The sequence below is a fragment of the Oncorhynchus mykiss genome, chromosome 12 (assembly GCF_057628025.1).
Source record: "Oncorhynchus mykiss isolate SJ-2025 chromosome 12, ASM5762802v1, whole genome shotgun sequence".
In the NCBI taxonomy this organism is placed as follows: Eukaryota; Metazoa; Chordata; class Actinopteri; order Salmoniformes; family Salmonidae; genus Oncorhynchus; species Oncorhynchus mykiss.
Genome location: NC_143033.1, coordinates 71738810 through 71758336, shown reverse-complemented (window position 1 = coordinate 71758336; position 19527 = coordinate 71738810). Strand labels below are relative to the sequence as shown.

Genomic DNA, 19527 nt, shown 5'->3' with positions numbered 1-19527 from the left:
CCTGCCATTCAGGTCCATAGGGGGCACTATTGATTTGGTCAGTGATAGTCTTGGTTGATCCGTCACAGCTGCCCTCCAGGGCTGGCCATTTGTTTTGTGCATCATTTCAGAAACCGCCAGCAGCTAAATTGAAAGTGGACTATGAGTGAGCTGCTATGTAGGCAAAATTACTTAATGTAAAATCTGAGAAATCAGCAGAGGCCACACAGTGTAAAAAACACCCCACTGTCTTTATTTAGTTAGTCATTTTACAGTAGTCACTCAAAAGTAGCTGCCTTGAGTTTCTTTTTGTCTCTTTTCACATTGTTCTACTTTTCTTTCTCATTTTGATCAACACAATGGAAGAAAGAATGAACAAATAAACAAGAGCAAAATAAATGGATAAAATGCCCCTTATCAAAGAAAGCAGGAATTTTGGCAAGAGGTGATGATGACAATGTTGACCCAGTGCATCTCTGGTGCAATACAATTTGGTAGAGACAAGACTGTACAATCTAGGGGTCAAATCTGAGTCAACTTGGCTAGGCTGGGAGTGAAAAAGATGACAGATTTGAGTCTGGAATAATTTCCTTATCGGACAACCGGATCAATTCCCATGAACCGCTACCCATTTATTTTCTCTCTGAAAGTGGTTGTCAGTTTAACTTTTGATATGCTTTCGCATGCTAGATTGTGCGCTGATGAACATACTGGATGACGAGGAGTAGTAACAACCCCACATTACTGATGGAAGTAAACATTTTTGGAAAACTGACCCATTCAGTCTATGAAAAGTTAAATATTGATTTGGATGAGTGTGTATGGCACAAGGCAATTTTCCACCATATATTGGACATTTGCTTTGCTGTAAGCCTCAGCCCACCACAATTACAGTTGCTACTTGGTAAGCTCAGCTCTGTAAGCAGCATAGCTTAGTGGCAAACAACAATGACTCATCTATGATCTAAAGTAGGACTCAACCTGAGCTAACATTGAAACACGCTGGACTACCCAGCTAAATGGTAACTAGCATGGACAGCTAATTAGTTCTACTTTTGAATCAAGTTCTTTTTTCAAGGTTCATGATTTGGCTGTGTTTTAATTTGACCTGTTTTAATAGATACAATTTCAGGGTAATAAAGCACACTATAGCTCAGTGTTCCCTCCTAAATTGTCTTCTGATCAATCAGTTAGTGCAATCCTGGTACCAATGCTTTGTACGCAAGTCAATAAATTCACACAGGAACACTGGAAGCGATTTAGAATACACTGGGTAAAGATGAAATCGCTGTCCAAGCTGGGCATGTGACCTTTCAAACCAACCTTTTAGGGAAAGGGAGATACCTAATAAATTGTACAACTGAATGCATTGGGACAACTACCATTTGTCTAGTGGCTCTAGAGTTACTTGGCAGGCCTCTAGCCCTACATGTTATACCCAAAGGAAGCTGATTTGAGTTCTAATAATGGTATTGGGAATTGAAAAGATGAGGATGGAATCACACAGTCAAACAGAATAGTTGAAAGGATACGGAAACACGTGATTTAGATGAGAATTACAGATTGAGGTTTAAGACCGTCCACCAACCCACCTAGAGTTGGTTGGGTTTAGTTCCAGATAGCACACAGCAGCAAGATCCACTGTGGCACTGAAGCACAAATACAGATCAACATGGCTCAGGAAGTGGACAACTGCTATTGAAGGAGGAGACAGACAAGGGAAACACTTCAACCTGGCATGGTTGAGTCCAGCATTGCATGACAAAGTGATGTCCAGTCCAATACTGAATGAACTGGCCCGTTGAGTCCAATAGCTACTCTCTGAACTGGTCCAATGCAGTCCCATTCAGCTGAATGACGTTTACTCATGTCAAATACTGCTCATGTTAATTCAATACAGCTCAACCAAATAAAATACAGCTTGGGCTCTGGTCTGAACAACCTGTACATGCTGGTTTCAACCGATAACATCCATTATTAATAATGATAGGGTGAGCAGGAAAAGGAACAACTGACTGTTGATGTTGGACTCTGAACTGGATTGAGAGTTGATTGGTTAAAAAAGTTGAGCCTGAATAAAATACTGCAATGGATTTGTGATTAGAGTCCAAAACCAGCACGCCCAGGGATACCCTAATGGAGAAACAATTTGGGGAATTGCTACAACTGATTCAATCAAACCCTCATCCTACAAGACCTTTAAGATAATGACACTGCGTGGCAGGTTGGATGGGCTGGGATGTTCCTGGCTTTGGAAGATAAAGCAGCATGTGGACACTTAAATGAAAACCCAATTCTGGGAAAATCTTCAAAGTCCCTCACATCTGAGGCAGAAGTCCAACCAGGGTCAGCCTTAGTTTTAAACCCCCCTGCCACGTGGCGCAGCAAGCGCAGTGCAACGGACGGTCTCTGTTATCGACACAGTTTTCCCAAGTCATACTCAAAACGTGTCAGTCATTCACTGGAAGTTCGTGCGGTCGTGATCTAGACTGAACCGGTCTGCAAATATACAAGATAATGTTACATCAGCCAGGCATTGTGAAGCAGTGAAGAAAGGGGCCGTGGCAAATTCCAGGTCTGGTATGAAACAGTACGGTAAGCATGGTTCATTGCAGTCGGACACAGCAAGGTCCAGCTCTCTGCATAATGTACGCACACAGCACAGACGGTGGGCAGCACAAGCTGCAAAAGGGCCATGGCAGCAGAGAGACAGAGTGTGATGGGAAGGGCTGTCCAGTGTACAGAGTAGGACAATCAGATTGACAAGGATGGACAGACCCCATAAGAATGGCACGTTGGGCAGGAAAAGAGAGGAAAATAAGGGGTTGTGGTCGGGGCTAGGAGTTATGGGCTCTAGTGGCTCTCTGGCCATTGAACAGGATATGTAGGGCCTTGAATGTCCTTAACCCCCAGAAAGATTGAGGGCAGCAAAGAGCTTAGCGGTGAAGGAGACGTACACACGGGTCATGTTTCCGTCTCTTTCTCGCACCAACTGTCACATTAACACCGTTTACATCTCTCACACATACTTACAAAGACACACACACACACACTAACAGCCCAGCATCCGTCTGGACATTAAACGGCTTCCGATGGGGCGCAGCCTCTGGCATTGGGTACATTCTTCGTAGTCTGACGCCACGAAAGAGGAAATTGATTAGTTCGTCAGGAGTTTTTGGTTATGGAGTGCAAATGATGCTAGTTCAAGATGGTGGCGCAGTGCAGTGCCTTTACACGTCAGCTGGATAATGGTTGGTGTGAGGGTAGGAGAGAGGGAAGGGGCGGATTGGGTAATTTACAGTAAACTACATTTATATACACACACCCATTGTACAGATATTGAATATGTACATGCTAAAACATTTTCAATGATGTCCGTTCACAAACAAGTCGATCCAGAGAAATGTAGGCAAAGGTCTATGGTTCTCTCATTCTCTAATCCCACTTTTCTCTTTCGTGGCTCCCACTCCATGTCCTTTTCCCTCAGTGGCTGGCTCACTGCCCACATCGCAGGGTCCCTCTCGTTCTCTTATCTCTCTGTAGTGTGGTGGGGGTTGATGTGTGTGTGTGTGTGCAAGTGTGTGTGGGTGGAGGCGTCGCAGGCCCTTAGCTGTTCTTGAGCAGCACCCTATCATCAGGGCAAGGGAAGGAGAGGAGCTGACAGGCATCAGGGGTGAGCAAGGTGCAGGAGCGCAAGTCAGCGCTCTGCAGGGAGGCACAGCGGCGCAACAGGGGCAGGCACTGCTCAGTCACCTTCACACAGCCTGCGGACAGGAGAAAACAACAGGAGGTTAACTACCAACGGTCTACCTACATAACCACAATCACTGCAACACTTCAATCAGTAAACGTGGTTTGAATATTTCAACCAGGAGCCAGGTTGATATCGTTGGGAAATAAAACAACAAGTATCTCTGTATGTTGCTACTTGCTACTTTAGCATAATTAAACATCTCAGAGGGAAGAAAAGGTCAGTATCTGGAGCAGATCCCTGGTCATCAGTAGTCTGAACCTGCAATAGTCAAATATACGAACAAACAAAAAACAGGGTACCTACCTTGGTGTATTTGGGGCTAGTGAGTCTACCGTGTAGTCTTTACCTGCCAGGTTGAGGTGGGTGAGGCTATCTTTCAGTGGAGACATGGGGGTGGTCAGTGTGTGGATGGTCTGGTCCGTGATGTTGCCACACTGACTCAGGTCCAGCTTGGTCAAGTGGGGCAGGTAGCGCACCAACAGGCGGGACGTGACATCTGTCAAGTCCAGCCCGGCCAATCGCAGCTCTGTTACGTTCTGGAACCGCCCCCCTCTGCTCTCGCCATGAGCTTTTCAACCAAGAACAAAGCAAAACATGTTACAGGACATTTAGGATTCACAGTCTGTGTGTTTATCAATGTAATGCACTATGACAGGTATTCCCAAATTGGGGTTGGCCAAATAAAAATGTGATTCACATACAAAAAATGAGCTGTTATCAAGGGGCAAAATATTGACACGTTTTTTTGAGAGACAAGCTTACATTTTTACAAGCTTACATTTTCACTTGTCTGACCGCTTGCATGATGAGTTTCTCACACGACTGGCCTATCTGGGTGACGTTTTTCCCGCCTGAATGATCTGAAGCTAAGATTACATGTACTCTCCGCAACTACATTCAATGTGCTATGATTAAGAAGTTGGAGCTCTTCTCGGTCTGCATTAACAAGGACAACGCACAGGTCTTTCCATCATTGTATGATTTGTGTGCAAATTAAGTCAAGCTTACGGAAAATGTCAAATGTGATATAGCGAAGCACCTGAGTGAGCTGGGTGCGCAATTACATTCCCCAAACAGATGACAAACTGGATTCGTTATCCCTTTCATGCCCTGCCTCCAGTCCACTTACCAATATCTGAACTAGAGAGCCCCACCGAAATTGCAACAAGCGGTTCTGTGAATTGCAGAGTATCCTGCCTTGGCAAATCGCGCTGTTAAGACACTGATGCCCTTTGCAACCACTTACCTATGTGAGAGTGGATTCTCGGCCCTCACTAGCATGAAAACTAAATACAGGCAGACTGTGTGGAAAATTATTTAAGGCTGAGACTCTCCAATACAACCCAACATTGCAGAGTTATGTGCATCCTTTCAAGCACACCCCTCTCATTAACCTGTGGTGAGTTATGCACAATTTTTGATGAACACATATGGTTTTATATGTAAGATGGTTAAATAAAGAGCAAAATTATTGGTTATTATTATTTGTGCCCTGGTCCTATAAGAGCTCTTTGTCACTTACCACGAGCTGGTTTGTGGCAAAAACTCACTCATTCTTATGTTTAATAAATGTATTGTGTAGTGTGTGTGGCAGGCTTACAATGATGGCAAAAAAAAAAAAAAAAAACATTTGAGAGTGCGCTGACCCTGGTGCTGGAGGGGTACGCAACTGGAGGTTGAATGTTTGAAAGAGTACGGGACTATAAAAAGTGTGGGAACTACTGCACTATGAAAAGGGAGTGGTTCTTCACTTGCAACAATATTCACTGAAAACAAGCATGACAGTACAGTGAAATTAAACAGTACATTTTATAGACGATTGGATAGACGATGTCACAAATGCCAATGAACACAGCACGGCATCTTCCCTTCCATAGTGTAGTGCAGGTTACTACTTCTTCTATGAGGTTTAACAGCGGTTGGCATCCAATTTGTTGCATTACCGCCACCTACTAGATTGGAGTACAACTCCCTTATACTTTACTTGAAAAAGAAAAATGTACTAAATAAATACCCTACCATCTAACACTATACTCACAAATTACTTATTTTCCACCATAATTTGCAAATAAATTCATTAAAAATCCTACAATGTGATTTTCTGGATATTTTTTTTTCTCATTTTGTCTGTCATAGTTGAAGTGTACCTATGATGAAAATTACAGGCCTCTCATCTTTTTAAGTGGGAGAACTTGCACAATTGGTGGCTGACTAAATACTTTTTTGCCCCAATGTATATCCTAACTTCACTTTGTCAGGCAAAGACTCAACTTCAAAACTCAAAAGAACAGCCAATCGCTATTTCCCCACTCTGTCCACCTGGTCTTTGTCGCATCAAATGACAAGCATCACATGCCCTCAGCTGGTCAATGTTTACAGTTGAAGTCAGAAGTTTACATACACCTTAGCCAAATACATTTTAAATCAGTTTTTCACTATTCCTGACATTTAATCTAGTAAAAATGTCCTGTCTTAGGTCAGCACTTTATTTGAAGAATGTGAAATGTCAGAATAATAGTAGAGGGAATTATTTATTTCAGCTTTCATCACATTCCCATTGGGTCAGAAGTTTACATGCACTCAATTAGTATTTGGTAGCATTGCCTTTAAAATGGTTTAACTTGGGTCACACGTTTCGGGTAGCCTTCCACAAGCTTCCCACAATAAGTTGGGTGAATTTTGGCCCATTCCTCCTGACAAAGCTGGTTTAACTGAGTCAGGTTTGTAAGGCCTCCTTGCTCGCCCACAACTTTTCAGTTCTGCCCACACATTTTCTATTGGCTTGAGGTCAGGGCTTTGTAATGGCCACTCCAATACCTTGACTTTGTTGTCCTGAAGACATTTTGCCAACTTTGGAAGTATGCTTGGGGTCATTGTCTATTTGGAAGACCCATTTGCGACCAAGCTTTAACTTCCTGGCTGATGTCTTGAGATGTTGCTTCAATATATCCACATTATTTTCCTGCCTCATGATGCCATCTATTTTGTGAAGTGCACCAGTCCCTCCTGCAGCAAAGCACCCCCACAACATGATGCTGCCACCCCCATGCTTCATGGTTGGGATGGTGTTCTTCGGCTTGCAAGCCTCCCCGTTTTTCCTCGATGGTCATTATGGCTAAACAGTTCTATTTTTGTTTCATCAGACCAGAGGACATTTCTCAAAAAGTACAATCTTTGTCCCCATGTGCAGTTGCAAACCATAGTCTGGCTTTTTTATGGCGGTTTTGGAGCAGTGGCTTCTTCCTTGCTGAGCGGCCTTTCAGGTTATATAGATATAAGACTCGTTTTACAGTGGATATAGATACTTTTGTAGCAGTTTCCTCCAGCATCTTCACAAGGTCCTTTGCTGTTGTTCTGAGATTGATTTGCACTTTTCGCACCAAAGTACGTTCATCTCTAGGAGACAGAATGAGTCTCCTTCCTGAGCGGTAAGACGGCTGCATGGTCCCATGGTGTTTATAGTTGCGTACTATTGTTTGTACAGATGAACGTGGTACCTTCAGGCATTTGCAAATTGCTCCCAAGGATGAACCAGACTTGTGGACTACAATTTTTTTCTGTCTTGGCTGATTTCTTTTGATTTTCCCATGATGTCAGGCAAAGAGGCACTGAGTTTGAAGGTAGGCTTTGAAATACATCCACAGGTACACCTCCAATTGACTCAAATGATGCCAATTAGCCTATCAGAAGCTTCTAAAGCCATGACATCCTTTTCTGGAGTTTTCCAAGCTGTTTAAAAAAGGCACAGTCAACTTAGTGTTTGTGAAATAATCTTAACAATTGTTGGAAAAATTACTTGTGTCATGCACAAAGTAGATGTCCTAACCGCCTTGCCAAAACTCTAGTTTGTCAACAATACATTTGTGGAGTGGTTGAAAATCGAGTTAATGACTCCAACCTAAGTGTATGTGAACTTCTGATTTCAACTGTATATCTACTGCTACCCCAGTTATCACTCCTTCACGGGTGCCCTTTTCATGAGAACGAAACAATTCACTTTACTTGCCCCCATTTGTTTTTACTTTGAGCGAATTCTTCCTCTGCCCAACAGAAACAAACAATTATCACTAGACCACTTTACCCACAGAGTCCACATTACCCAACACTTTTTCCACCCACCATGAAACCACAAATGGATCAGCCAAAATTCAAGAGTCCCCCTTTTTTTTCAATTTTACCCCGTTTTCTCCCCAATTTCGTGGTATCCAATTGTTTTAGTAGCTACTATCTTGTCTCATCGCTACAACTCCCGTAAGGGCTCGGGAGAGACGAAGGTTGAAAGTCATGCGTCCTCCGATACACAACCCAACCAAGCCGCACCGCTTCTTAACACAGCGCGCATCCAACCCGGAAGCCAGCCGCACCAATGTGTCGGAGGAAACACGTGCACCTGGCAACCTTGGTTAGCGCGCACTGCACCCGGCCCGCCACAGGAGTCGCTGGTGCGCGATGAGACAAGGATATCCCTACCGGCCAACCCCTTCCTAACCCTGGCGACGCTAGGCCAATTGTGCGTCGCCGCCCTGGACCTCCCGGTCGCGGCCGGTTACGACAGAGCCTGGGTGCGAACCCAGAGTCTGATGGGCACAGCTTAACCACTGCTCCACCCGGGAGGCTAGAGTCCCCCTTTTCCATAAACTACATGCCTACTGTCAGACTCTTCTTTATCCTGATCCTTGGTGCATACCTCAGTTTTCGATAACTTTACCTCACCTACCACCTCCGATACTTCACCCTCATTCACTTCCATTTCTCCTCGTCTTCAGCTCCCTCTGCTTATACTTTCTACCATTCTTTGACAAACCATCTCCCTTTTTTCCACAATTTTTTTTATCCGACTCAAGCTCACCCTCTTATTCCCTCACTCTCTTAGACCTCTTCTCCCTCACTCTTCTCCCTCACGCCTCCTTATGATAATACTGCCGCTCCATCCCTGACACCAATCTTGTACTTGCTTTCTCAAGGGACTCCATTTCTCCTTCCAGAATTGTGCACGTCCCCAATAACGTGCCTATAACAATAAAGCTGGGCCTCCCGACATTCCAATACAATTCACACCAGTCCACTTCCTCGGAAATCTCCCACTACTAATGCCCTTGTCTGTATTCACCAGTAAACAAGTAGTTTGATTGGAGGAACTGGTAAAACTAAACGAATTAAACAAAATCCCAACAAACTGGATTTCAAAAAAATATTTGGGAAGCCAGGGCTTTGTTAACACAGACCAATTCTCTGCATTTGCAACTGTATTTCATTTGCACCTATATAGCATTCACCTCGTATTGCAGGTTATGGATGGCTAATAAATCATGTGAGTGACTTGTCACGAACCTGTCCGAGTGTCAGCAGCGGGCGCCAGGAGCTCCCTCAGGTGCGAGTCCTTCATGTCTTCTACCCTGCTGAGGTCGAGCAGACGCAGGCAGGGACAAGCAGCCTGACACAGGGCCGACACAGAGGACCAGGGACAGCCCGACACATTCAGCTCCAGTAGACCTGGAAGAGAAAGGGGCCAGGAGTTAGCGTAATCCCTAAGGCAGACTAGCAATACAGCAATGAGGTGATGACAGCCAAACTACAATAGGACATGATCAGGTGTTGAATGAACACAAGATACCTTGTAGACGGTTGATAAGCCACATGAGCTGCTTCTTCGAGATGTTGGTATAGCCCAGGTTAAGGGAGACTGGTTGCCTGCGGATTATACCACTCAGCATAGGAGGGGTGATAGAGCGCTGCCGGCTGAGGTCAATCTGAGTCCACAATCTCTTATCACAGCACCTGAGAGAGCAAGACAGAAAATAAAAGACTGGGATGAGAACAAGAGAAAGTCTGGTCTACTGTACGCCACAGAATTTGAGTCACTGCAGTCAATGAATATCCTTTCAGGGATGGTTTTCTATTGTTCTCAACATCAAAGAGGCATTTCTCAGTAGTCCAAACAAGTTTGTGTTGAACTACCCCCTCCCAGCCCAACTGGATGCTGACCACATCTGAACCGTTTGTCTAGACTTACCACCGGCTCCATGTCCGACAGACCCGCATGCAGACGCACAGCTCCCTCTGGCTGAGGTGCTGGAAGACGTGGAGCCAGACGTCGCGGGGCATCACGTGGGAGGAGCCGCTGTCCAGGGGCAGGCAGTGGGGCTCGGGGCAGGCGGGTGGTGGCCGCACCAAATGCCGCTCCATCTGAACAGGCCGGGGAGGCGAGGGCACAGCAGGGGGGCTGCGTTTCATCATCTGCGAACGTGGAGCCATCCGGGACGGCTGTGACCGGGGTGAGGCGGCGAGGGCTGACATGCCCCCTGAGGAGTTGCTGCCTCCCCCTCCCCCATTGGATGTGGAAGTGGCAGTAGAAGCAGAAGAGTTGCTACTGTTCCTCGACGTTGGTTGGGACCCTGTTTGCTTGTTGCTACGGATCTTGCTGCCCTTGTTGCCCTTGCCAGTTCCGTGTCGGTGGTTGGCCACTGAGCCTCCGCTGCTGTTGTTGGCGTTCTCCTTCTCCTGAGTCTCCCGGTCCCTCACCCCCGCCCGTGTCCGTCCATTGCGCGTCTCAGAGCCGTTGCTGCGCTTACCGGAGAATCCCTCTGAACCTGGCGAGGGACCGTGGCCGGAGGAAGGTGGAGGCTGGGTGGAGGAGAGAGGGGAGGGTGGAGGCAATGGGGTAGACTTCCGACTCCTCTCCCCACTCTCCTCGTCATTCCCGTCTGTCGTGAGCCCCTTGCGGCCCCGTGGAGGTCCCTCCCCTCTACGCCGAGGCTTGTCTCCCACAACCTGCTCCTCCACCGCCTCCTCCTCCTCCTTAACACTTCCCTCTCCCTCAGAGTCCTCACTGGCACTGAAGCCCAGCTCCGCCAGCCTCCTGTCCCTCTCCCTGTCCCGTTCCCGGTTGCGCTCCCTTGCACTGTTGCTATAAGTGACGAGTACGGGGGAGGACGGTTCAGAGCCGCGCCGGCCATCTGAACCGGAAGGCGAGTCAGAGTCGGACTCCGAGTCAGACTCAGAACTAGACGAGCTCGATGAGCTGGACTCGCGGACACGCTCAAGGAGCTGGCACATGCGCTTGAAGCGCTCCAATTTCTCACGGTGGTGCGAGCGCTGGTCCTGGCTGGCCGTAGAGGTGGGGGACTGCGTGGAGTTGGAACCCCCTCCGGAACCCTGGCCGCCTCCGGTGGAGGAGTTGGGCCCATTGGACTCTGCAGTCTCTGACACGTTAGGCTTCTGTTTCTGTTATGGGAGGGATAACGTTAGTGAAGAGAGTGACAGAGGAGCATGAACCCTAACCTTTACCATTGAGAAATATAACTTGAACTCGACTAAGAGCTGGATTCAGTCCATATCCCAGAAGATTCGCGTTATACCTCAATTGAAATTCAAGGGCAATGTTGGCGCATTCGCAAAGACTGCATTCAACGGTAAACACTGCAGATGTCGGCTCAATCGGGAATTACCTTTAAAAAAAAATGTACAGGGAACTTCAGCGATACAGATTGAATCCAGTTCGTAGTTACCATATGCTTTATGACAGAGCTTAACATTTTGTTCACATGAAATTACCTTTTTCAAGCGTTTTTCATGCGCCCCTTTCATCTGAGGTAAAAGGTCAGACAGAGAAGAGTTGGCAAGCTGCGTTCATACAATTGGTCACAACTTGTAGGCCTCTTAGCAACTATACACTGAGCATACAAAACATTAAGGACACCTGCACTTTCCATGACAGACTGACCAGATGAAAGCCATGATCCCTTTTTGATGTCACTTGTTAAATCCACTTCAAAAATCAGTGTAGATGAATGGGAGGAGACAGGTTAAAGAGGATTTTTAAGCCATGAGACAATTGAGACATGGATTGTGCATGTGTGCCAGTCAGAGGGTGAATGGGCAAGACAAAAGATTTAAGTGCCTTTGAACGGGGTATGGTACTAGGTGCCAGGCACACCAGTTTGTGTCAAGAATGTGTATCAAGAATGGTCCACCACCCAAAAGACACCCAGCCAACTTGACACAATTGTGGGAAGCATTGGGGTCAACATGTGCCAGCATCCCTGTGGAACGCTTTCTGCCCCTTTTAGAGTCCATGCCCGATGAATTGAGGCTGTTCTGAGGGCAAAAGGGGAGGGATGCAACACAGTATTAGGAGGGTGTTCCTAATGTTTGGTATACTCGGTGTGCATGCTAAATGTCTGCAAACTGCAACACTTCACCAAGATCGTCCTACCTTCTTTTTGGGGCCGCTGTCCTGGGGAAGCTCCTTCTCCTTCTTCCTCTTGTGACCGTCCTGCCGCCCCCCGTCATCTAAAGAGGGGGGTTTCTTTTTGGTGGGCGGAGGATCGTCGGTCAGCTTCCATCGGCCCACCTCCCCGTTGTCCATCCGCCTCTTCCCTGAGCCATCACCCCCATCCTGATGTGTGGAGAAAGGGGAAGAGGATTGAAGAATATGTACAGTACATTCGGAATGTATTCAGACCCCTTCCCCTTTGTTCCGTTAGTCTTATTCTAAAATGGATTAAATAATGGGAGAACCTTCCAGAAGGACAAACATCTCTGCGGCACTCCAACAATCGGGCCTTTATCGTACAGTGGCCAGACAGAAGCCACTCCTCAGTAAAATAAATTAACATGGACAGCCCCTTGGAGTTTGCCAAAAGACACCTAAAGGACTCTCAGACCATGAGAAAGAAAGATTCCCTGGTCTGATGAAACCAATATTGAACTCTTTGGCCTGAATGCCAAGCGTCACGTCTGGAGGAAACCTGGCACCTTCCCTACGGTGAAGCATGATGGCAGCATCATGCTGTGGGATGTTTTTCAGCAGCGGGGACTGGGAGACTAGTCAGGATAAAGGGAAAGATGAACAGAGAAAAGTAGAGATATCCTTGATGAAAACCTGCTCCAGAGCTCTCAGGACCTCAGACTGGGGCGAAGGTTCACCTTCCAACAGGACAACGACCCTCGGCGCACAGCCAAGACAACGCAGGAGTGGCTTCAGGACAAGTCTTTGAATGTACTTGAGGGGCCCAGCCAGAGCCCGGACTTGAAATCGATCTAACAGCTCCCTATCCAACTGACAGAGCTTGAGAGGATCTGCAGAGAAGAATGGGAGAAACTCCCCAAATACAGGTGTGCCAAGCTTGTCGGTGTTTCAACAAAGTACTGAGTAAAAGGTCTGAATACTTAGGTAAAAGCGATATTTCCGTTTATTTTATTCAAAGATTTCTAAAAACCTGCTTTTGCTTTGTCATTACGGGATAATGTGAGTAGACTGAGGGTGGGGGGGGGGGGGACTATTTAATACATTTTAGAATGAAGCTGTGACATAACAAAATGTGGAAAAAGTCAAGGTGTCTGAATACTTTCCGAATGCACTGTATATGTAATAGCCTACTACAGTATATGAAATGGGGATCTGGTCAATGAAACAAAATTATATTCCAAGAGCTTATTTAGACAAATACATTTTCTATAAAAGGACTAACGCGTTCCATTCCAAATCAATCCTCCTACCTTATCAACCATTATTGATTAATCCATACATCATAGATGTCCTTTGTTAACCTCTCTGGTTTAGTTTTATCAGCAGAGCCTGACAGACCAGTGTTCCCAGTCACAGTTCTCACCTTACTGGTCTTGCCTTCCTTATGGCATTTTGGGCACTCCCAACAATTCGGGATTTCATCATTTATGATGCCTTCTGCTTTACCCATCTGTAGGTTGGAGAAAATAAAACAATGAAATCACAAATCATTCAATCAATAAATGTATGTAACCAATACTAGATAGAGCAGACACTTGACTTAGGACAGTATGAATGGAAGAGAGACACACCCACTCTCTCTCTCTCTCGCTCTCTCTCACACACACACACACTTCTCCAGCTTTGACAGCCGGCCATACACAGAGGGTCTGGCCCCACCTTGAGGCAGCTGGGGTGGATGATCTCGTTGCAGATGGTACACTCCATCAGAGAGAGGCTAAACTTCTCTTCTTCTGTGTCTACCGTGTCCTCCTTCCCCGCCTCCCCACACGAGAAGCACACCGCTGTGTGGGGCAACACAGGCTACAAGGAAGAAAATAACATGTTATATAACCATGTTAAACAATATATTTATTCAATATAAAATCAAATATTGTATGTGCGTAACCAATATAAATGTGTATATGTACATAAATCAAATATTGTATGTGGGTCCATTCAGGATAGAGGGCTCAGAGGTGGAGCTGTAACCATGTATTCATTCACTATGGATGGTACATTTATTATGCATCTAAATTGAAGCGCAGGAATAAATAAAACAAAATTGGACACCTGCTGCTCTTAGGAGGACCTAGCTAATTGAGAGTGTGTGGATGAAAGCAAATGCATTAATATAGAGATATTTGCCAGCCACTTAATTAAAAAATATTAAAAAAATAAAAAAAGAGGTAAAGGGAGGAGTGCTTTTTCAGAAGCACAGGGACAGAGCACTGTATTTATTAGGTTTATTTTCTTTCACACATTACCCCAGTTGTCCAGCTCAACATTTTCATGAACCTGCCAACAGTGGAATTTTGACTAATCGAAAAAATAAACTGTACTGAGGTCAAAATTACTCACTTATCAAGCCAAACAAGTTTGAGGTGAACAGAATCTAGCCAAGATCCATTGACCAACTATTAGAAATTAATGAGATTGAAGAACTAATCTGCACAGATTCTGTGGATTAGTATCCCTGTATACATCCAACCTAATTTCCTTCCTTCACCACAAGATCAGTCTTCCAGCTATCTGTCGAGAAAATAAAACTGATCAAAGCAAATTGCTGCCCGCCCAAAAAAATAACACTAAAGTAACAATGTGCTCAGTTACCAAGGTAACGCATCACATTTCCCACGTCTAGGCAACCAGCCATCTATGCCATTTCAGGCATTCGCAAACCAATCGATAAAAATCACACCCTAAATCACTAAAGGCGTTCGAACAAGCTTATCCACTTTCATGCAGGGGATGACTACTCTATTTTGATGACATTCGCTCTCTGAAACAGCTTTGCTAAACCAGAGGCAGATTTTCAGAATGTAAACAGCAAAATACAGTTGACATATTGTATATGTTATACAGTGCCTTCAGAAAGTATTCATTCCCCTTGACTTATTGCACATTTTGTTGTTACAGCCCGAATTCAAAATGGATTAGTGATCTCTCACCCAACTACACCATAATGAAATATTGAAAGCATGTTTTTACATTTTTTTTTGCTAATTTATTGAACATTTTATACAGAACTCTAATTTACATAAGTATTCGCACCCGAGTCAATAGAAGCACATTTGGCAGCAATTACAACTTTGAGTCATCTTGGGTATGTCTGTATCAGCTTTGCACATCTGGATTTGGGGATTTTCTTACATTCTTCCTTGCAGATTTTTTGAAGCTCTGTTAACCACCGATATGTATCTAATTTAACAGCAATTTTCAAGTCTTTCCACTGTTTTTCAAATGGGATCCAAATCTGGGCTTTGGCTGGACCACTCGAGGACTTTCACATTCTTGTTCTGAAGCCATTCCAGCGTTGCCCTGGCCGTATGCTTGGGGTCATTGTCCCGTTGGAACGTTAATCTTCGCCCCAGTCTCAGGTCATTTGCACATACCATGGGCCGCCACCACCATGCTTCACGGTATGTCCACCTCTTGAACATCAGAGGCCTAATCTTCACTGTCACTTTCCAACCTTGTTGAGGATGGCTCGTTGTCAGGCTCAAAAAGCCTCAAACTTTCCCGGATGGCCACCAATTTTTCCACCCTTGCATTGGTCAGCCTGTTAAATGCTTTGGTGTGTGTGTGTTCCCAAACAAGGGCCATTTGCGCTCTGAGGCAGCTGATGTTGGTGGGATTTGGAGGATGATGAGGCAATAGGGGAAAGAGCCTCAGATCCACAAAGTCCCTTCCACTAGGTGGCTGATGAGATGTTTGCATCTCCATCCCAAAAGACCTTGCTTGGAAGTGTACTTCGCCAGACTGCCAAGAACCTTGCCCCCATCCAGGCCAAGGTGGCGAGACACCATAGGCCTTGTTGATCTCTGTAACAGACAGGATGCTCTTGCCAGCATACTTGGGGTCCAACTTGAACGCTGCGGCGTGTATGAGCCTAAGGCAGAAGTCTTCACGCTTTTTGATGCATTTCAGAACTGCAGTTTCCTTTGCTTGGAGCAACAGTGAAGTGGGCAGGACAGTACGGATTTCTCCTCTTACATCTGCAAGCAGAGTCTGAACATCAGACAGGGTGGCATTGTCTCCCTCAATGCGTGCAATGGCTACTGCTACTGGTTTCAGGCTGCTTACCACTCTCTCCCAAAATACATCATCCAGGAGGATCCTCTTGATGGGGCTGTCCATATCGGCAGACTGTGATATGGCAATTTCTTGGAGAGTGTCAAAAATGATGACAACACCACCCCAACAGGTATTGCGGGGCAGCTTCAATGTGGTGCTCTTATTCTTCTCACTTTGCTTGGTGAGGTAGATTGCTGCTATAAATTGAGGACCTTGATCACATACCTAACAATTTCCTTGGCTCTTTTGTAGAATGTATCCATTGTTTTCAGTGAGGGGAAGATTGAGGGGAAGATTTAATGCATGAGCAGCACAACCAATGGGTGTGATGTGAGGGTAGGACCCCTCACTTTAGACCAAGCAGCCTTCATGTTCACAGCATTGTCTGTCACCAGTGCAAATACCTTCTGTGGACGAAAAGAAACGTCCTCAGCAAAAAAAGTCAGCAAAAAAAGAACTCAGCAAAAAAAGAAACGTCCTCTCACTGTCAACTGTGTTTATTTTCAGCAAACTTAACGTGTAAATATTTGTATGGACTTAAGGTTCAACAACAGACAAACTGAACAAGTTCCACAGACATGTGACTAACAGAAATGGAATAATGTGTCCCTGAACAAAGGGTGAGTCAAAATCAAAAGTAACAATCAGTATCTGGTGTGGCCACCAGCTGCATTAAGTACTGCAGTGCATCTCCTCCTCATGGACTGCACCAGATTTGCCCGTTCTTGCTGCGAGATGTTACCCCACTCCTCCACCAAGGCACCTGCAAGTTTCCTGTCATTTCTGGGGGGGAATGGCCCTAGCCCTCACCCTCCAATCCAACAGGTCCCAGACGTGTTCAATGGGATTGAGATCCGGGCTCGTCGCTGGCCATGGTAGAACACTGACATTCCTGTCTTGCAGGAAATCACACATAGAATGAGCAGTTTGGCTGGTGGCATTGTCATGCTGGAGGGTCATGTCAGGATGAGCCTGCAGGAAGGGTACCACAAAGGAGGACGTCTTCCCTGTAACGCACAGCATTGAGATTGCCTGCAATGACAACAAGCTCAGTCCGATGATGCTGTGACACACCGCCCCAGACCATGACGGACCCTCCACCTCCAAATCGATCCCGCTCCAGGGTACAGGCCCCGGTGTAACGCTCATTCCGTCGACGATAAATGCAAATCCGCCTATCACCCCCGGTGAAACAAAACTGCAATTTGTCAGTGAAGAGCACTTTTTGACATTCCTGTCTGGTCCAGCGGCGACGTTGTTGCCGGTGATGTCTGGTGAGGACCTGCCTTACAACAGGCCCACAAGCCCTCAGTCCAGCCTCTCTCATCCTATTGCGGACAGTCTGAGCACTGGAGGGATTGTGCGTTCCTGGTGTAACTCGGGCAGTTGTTATTGCCATCCTGTACCTGTCCCGCAGGTGTGATGTTCGGATGTACTGATCCTGTGCAGGTGTCGTTACACGTGGTCTGCCACTGCGAGGATGATCAGCTGTCTGTCCTGTCTTCCTGTAGCGCCGTCTTAGGCGTCTCACAGTACAGATATTGCAATATTGCCCTGGCTACATTTGCAGTCCTCATGCCTCCTTGCAGCATGTTTAAGGCACGTTAACACAGATGAGCAGGGACCCTGGGCATTTTTCTTTTGGTGTTATTCAGAGTCAGTAGAAAGGCCGCATCAGTGTCCTAAGTTTTCATAACTGTGACTTTAAATTGCAGGGATTAACTTCCCATGGAAAATTTCTGGAAATTTCGCAATAAGTTTCCGACCCGTTGCAACCCTATATACAGCATACCCACTGGCATACATACAAAAGCACATATAAGACCGCTTTCCTTCTGGCAGGTTCTCCCATCTCAGCCAAGGAACTTCGTAGTTCTGTCAGAGTAGTTATTGGGTTCTTGGTCACCTCCCTGACCAAGGTCCTTCTTGCTCAGTTTGGTCGGACAGCCACCTCCAGGCAGAGTCTGGGTAGTTCCATATTTTTTCGAGACCAATTTGCTCTTGGAAACTTTCAACACTCTAGAAATGGTTTTATACCCTCCCTAAGATAGAATTGTGATAAGGCATATATCTCAGAGATCTACAGACAGTTCCTCTGACTTCATGGTATAGTTTCTGCTCTGACATGCACTGTCAACTGTGGGACCTTATATAGACAGGTGTTTTTCTTTCTAAATCATGTCCAAACAACTTAAATTGGCCACAGGTGGAGTCCAATCAAGTTGTAGTAACATCAAGGATGATCAAAGGATATTGGATGCACCGGAGCTCAATTTGTTGTGTCAAATGGGTGTGCATATTTATACAAATCAAGGAGTATGAATATTTTTCTGAAGGCACTGTAACTGTCGTCAATGGGTTGTCAATTGATTGTGTATCATAAACATGAGTTTATATTCTAGTCTAAACGGTGGTTTCTGTTTAGACGGGATCTCAATAAGTGTGAGGGATATGCCAAAAGCTCTTAAAGCTCGTCCTTTCACGTTTGGGAAAAGACACGGGTCACAACATGTTAGCACTGTATGAGGAAACTCCCTTCTTCACGTTTATTGTTTGGCAGTGTGGAAGGTTTGTGTAACAGGAAAAACAACCTAAACTTCAGTCTTGCGTGGATAAATTACAATATTTGATACTGAGGTTAATTAAGCTATAGGTTAGGTAATGTGCTCTATATACCAGATGCCAATCAAATCTCATTACACATTGAAAACGACAGAAGTATACAGTGCATTCGGAAAGTATTCAGACCCCTAGACTTTTTCCACATTTTGTTACGTTACAGCCCTATTCTAAAATGTATTAAATTGTCCCCCCTCCAATCTACATAGAATACCCCATATTGATAAAGCAAATAGAGGTTTAGAATTTTTTGCAAATGTATAAAAAAATTCAAAAATTGAAAAAAACATTTACATGTATTCAGACCCTTTACTCAGTACTTTGTTGAAGCACCTTTGGCAGCGATTACAGCATCGAGTCTTCTTGGGTATGACGCTACAAGCTTGGCACACCTGTATTTGGGGAGTTTCTCCCATTCTTCTCTGCAGATCCTCTCAAGCTCTGTCAGGTTGGATGGGTAGCGTCGTTGCACAGCTATTTTCAGGTCTCTCCAGAGATGTTCAATCGGGTTCTAGTCCGGGTCACACAAGGACATTCAGAGACTTGTTTGTCCCAAAGCCACACATGCATTGTCTTGGCTGTGTCCTTTGGCTCGTTATCCTGTTGGAAGGTGAACCTTTGCCCCAGTCTGAGGTCCTGAGAACTCTGGAGCAGGTTTCCATTAAGGACCTCTGTACTTTACTCTGTTCATCTTTCCTGACTAATCTCCCAGTCCTTGCTGCTGAAAAACATCCCCACAGCATGATCCTGCCACCACCATGCCTCACCGTAGGGATCTTGCCAGGTTTCCTCCAGACATGACGCTTGGTAATTCAGGCCAAAGAGTTCAATCTTGGTTTCATCAGACCAGAGAATCTTGTTTCTCATG

At 45.5% G+C, this 19527-nt stretch overlaps 1 protein-coding gene across 2 annotated transcripts in view; it reads right to left on the bottom strand.

Annotated features, from left to right (window-relative positions):
- Positions 1–211: 211 nt before the first annotated feature.
- LOC110538125 (F-box/LRR-repeat protein 19) overlaps positions 212–19527 on the bottom strand; it is a 28013-nt gene continuing 8697 nt past the window's right edge. Inside the window, exons 3-11 of one of the 2 annotated variants that reach the window (XM_021624730.3) lie at positions 13644–13787; positions 13348–13434; positions 11949–12131; positions 11288–11320; positions 9747–10957; positions 9348–9511; positions 9065–9226; positions 4080–4301; positions 212–3743 (exon numbers count right to left, since the gene is read on the bottom strand). In XM_021624730.3, coding sequence (XP_021480405.1) covers positions 3586–3743; positions 4080–4301; positions 9065–9226; positions 9348–9511; positions 9747–10957; positions 11288–11320; positions 11949–12131; positions 13348–13434; positions 13644–13787 — 2364 coding nt within the window. In that variant the 3' untranslated portion in view covers positions 212–3585. The remainder of the gene's footprint in view (positions 3744–4079; positions 4302–9064; positions 9227–9347; positions 9512–9746; positions 10958–11287; positions 11321–11948; positions 12132–13347; positions 13435–13643; positions 13788–19527) is intronic. The other variant, XM_021624731.3, reaches the window with a different exon arrangement.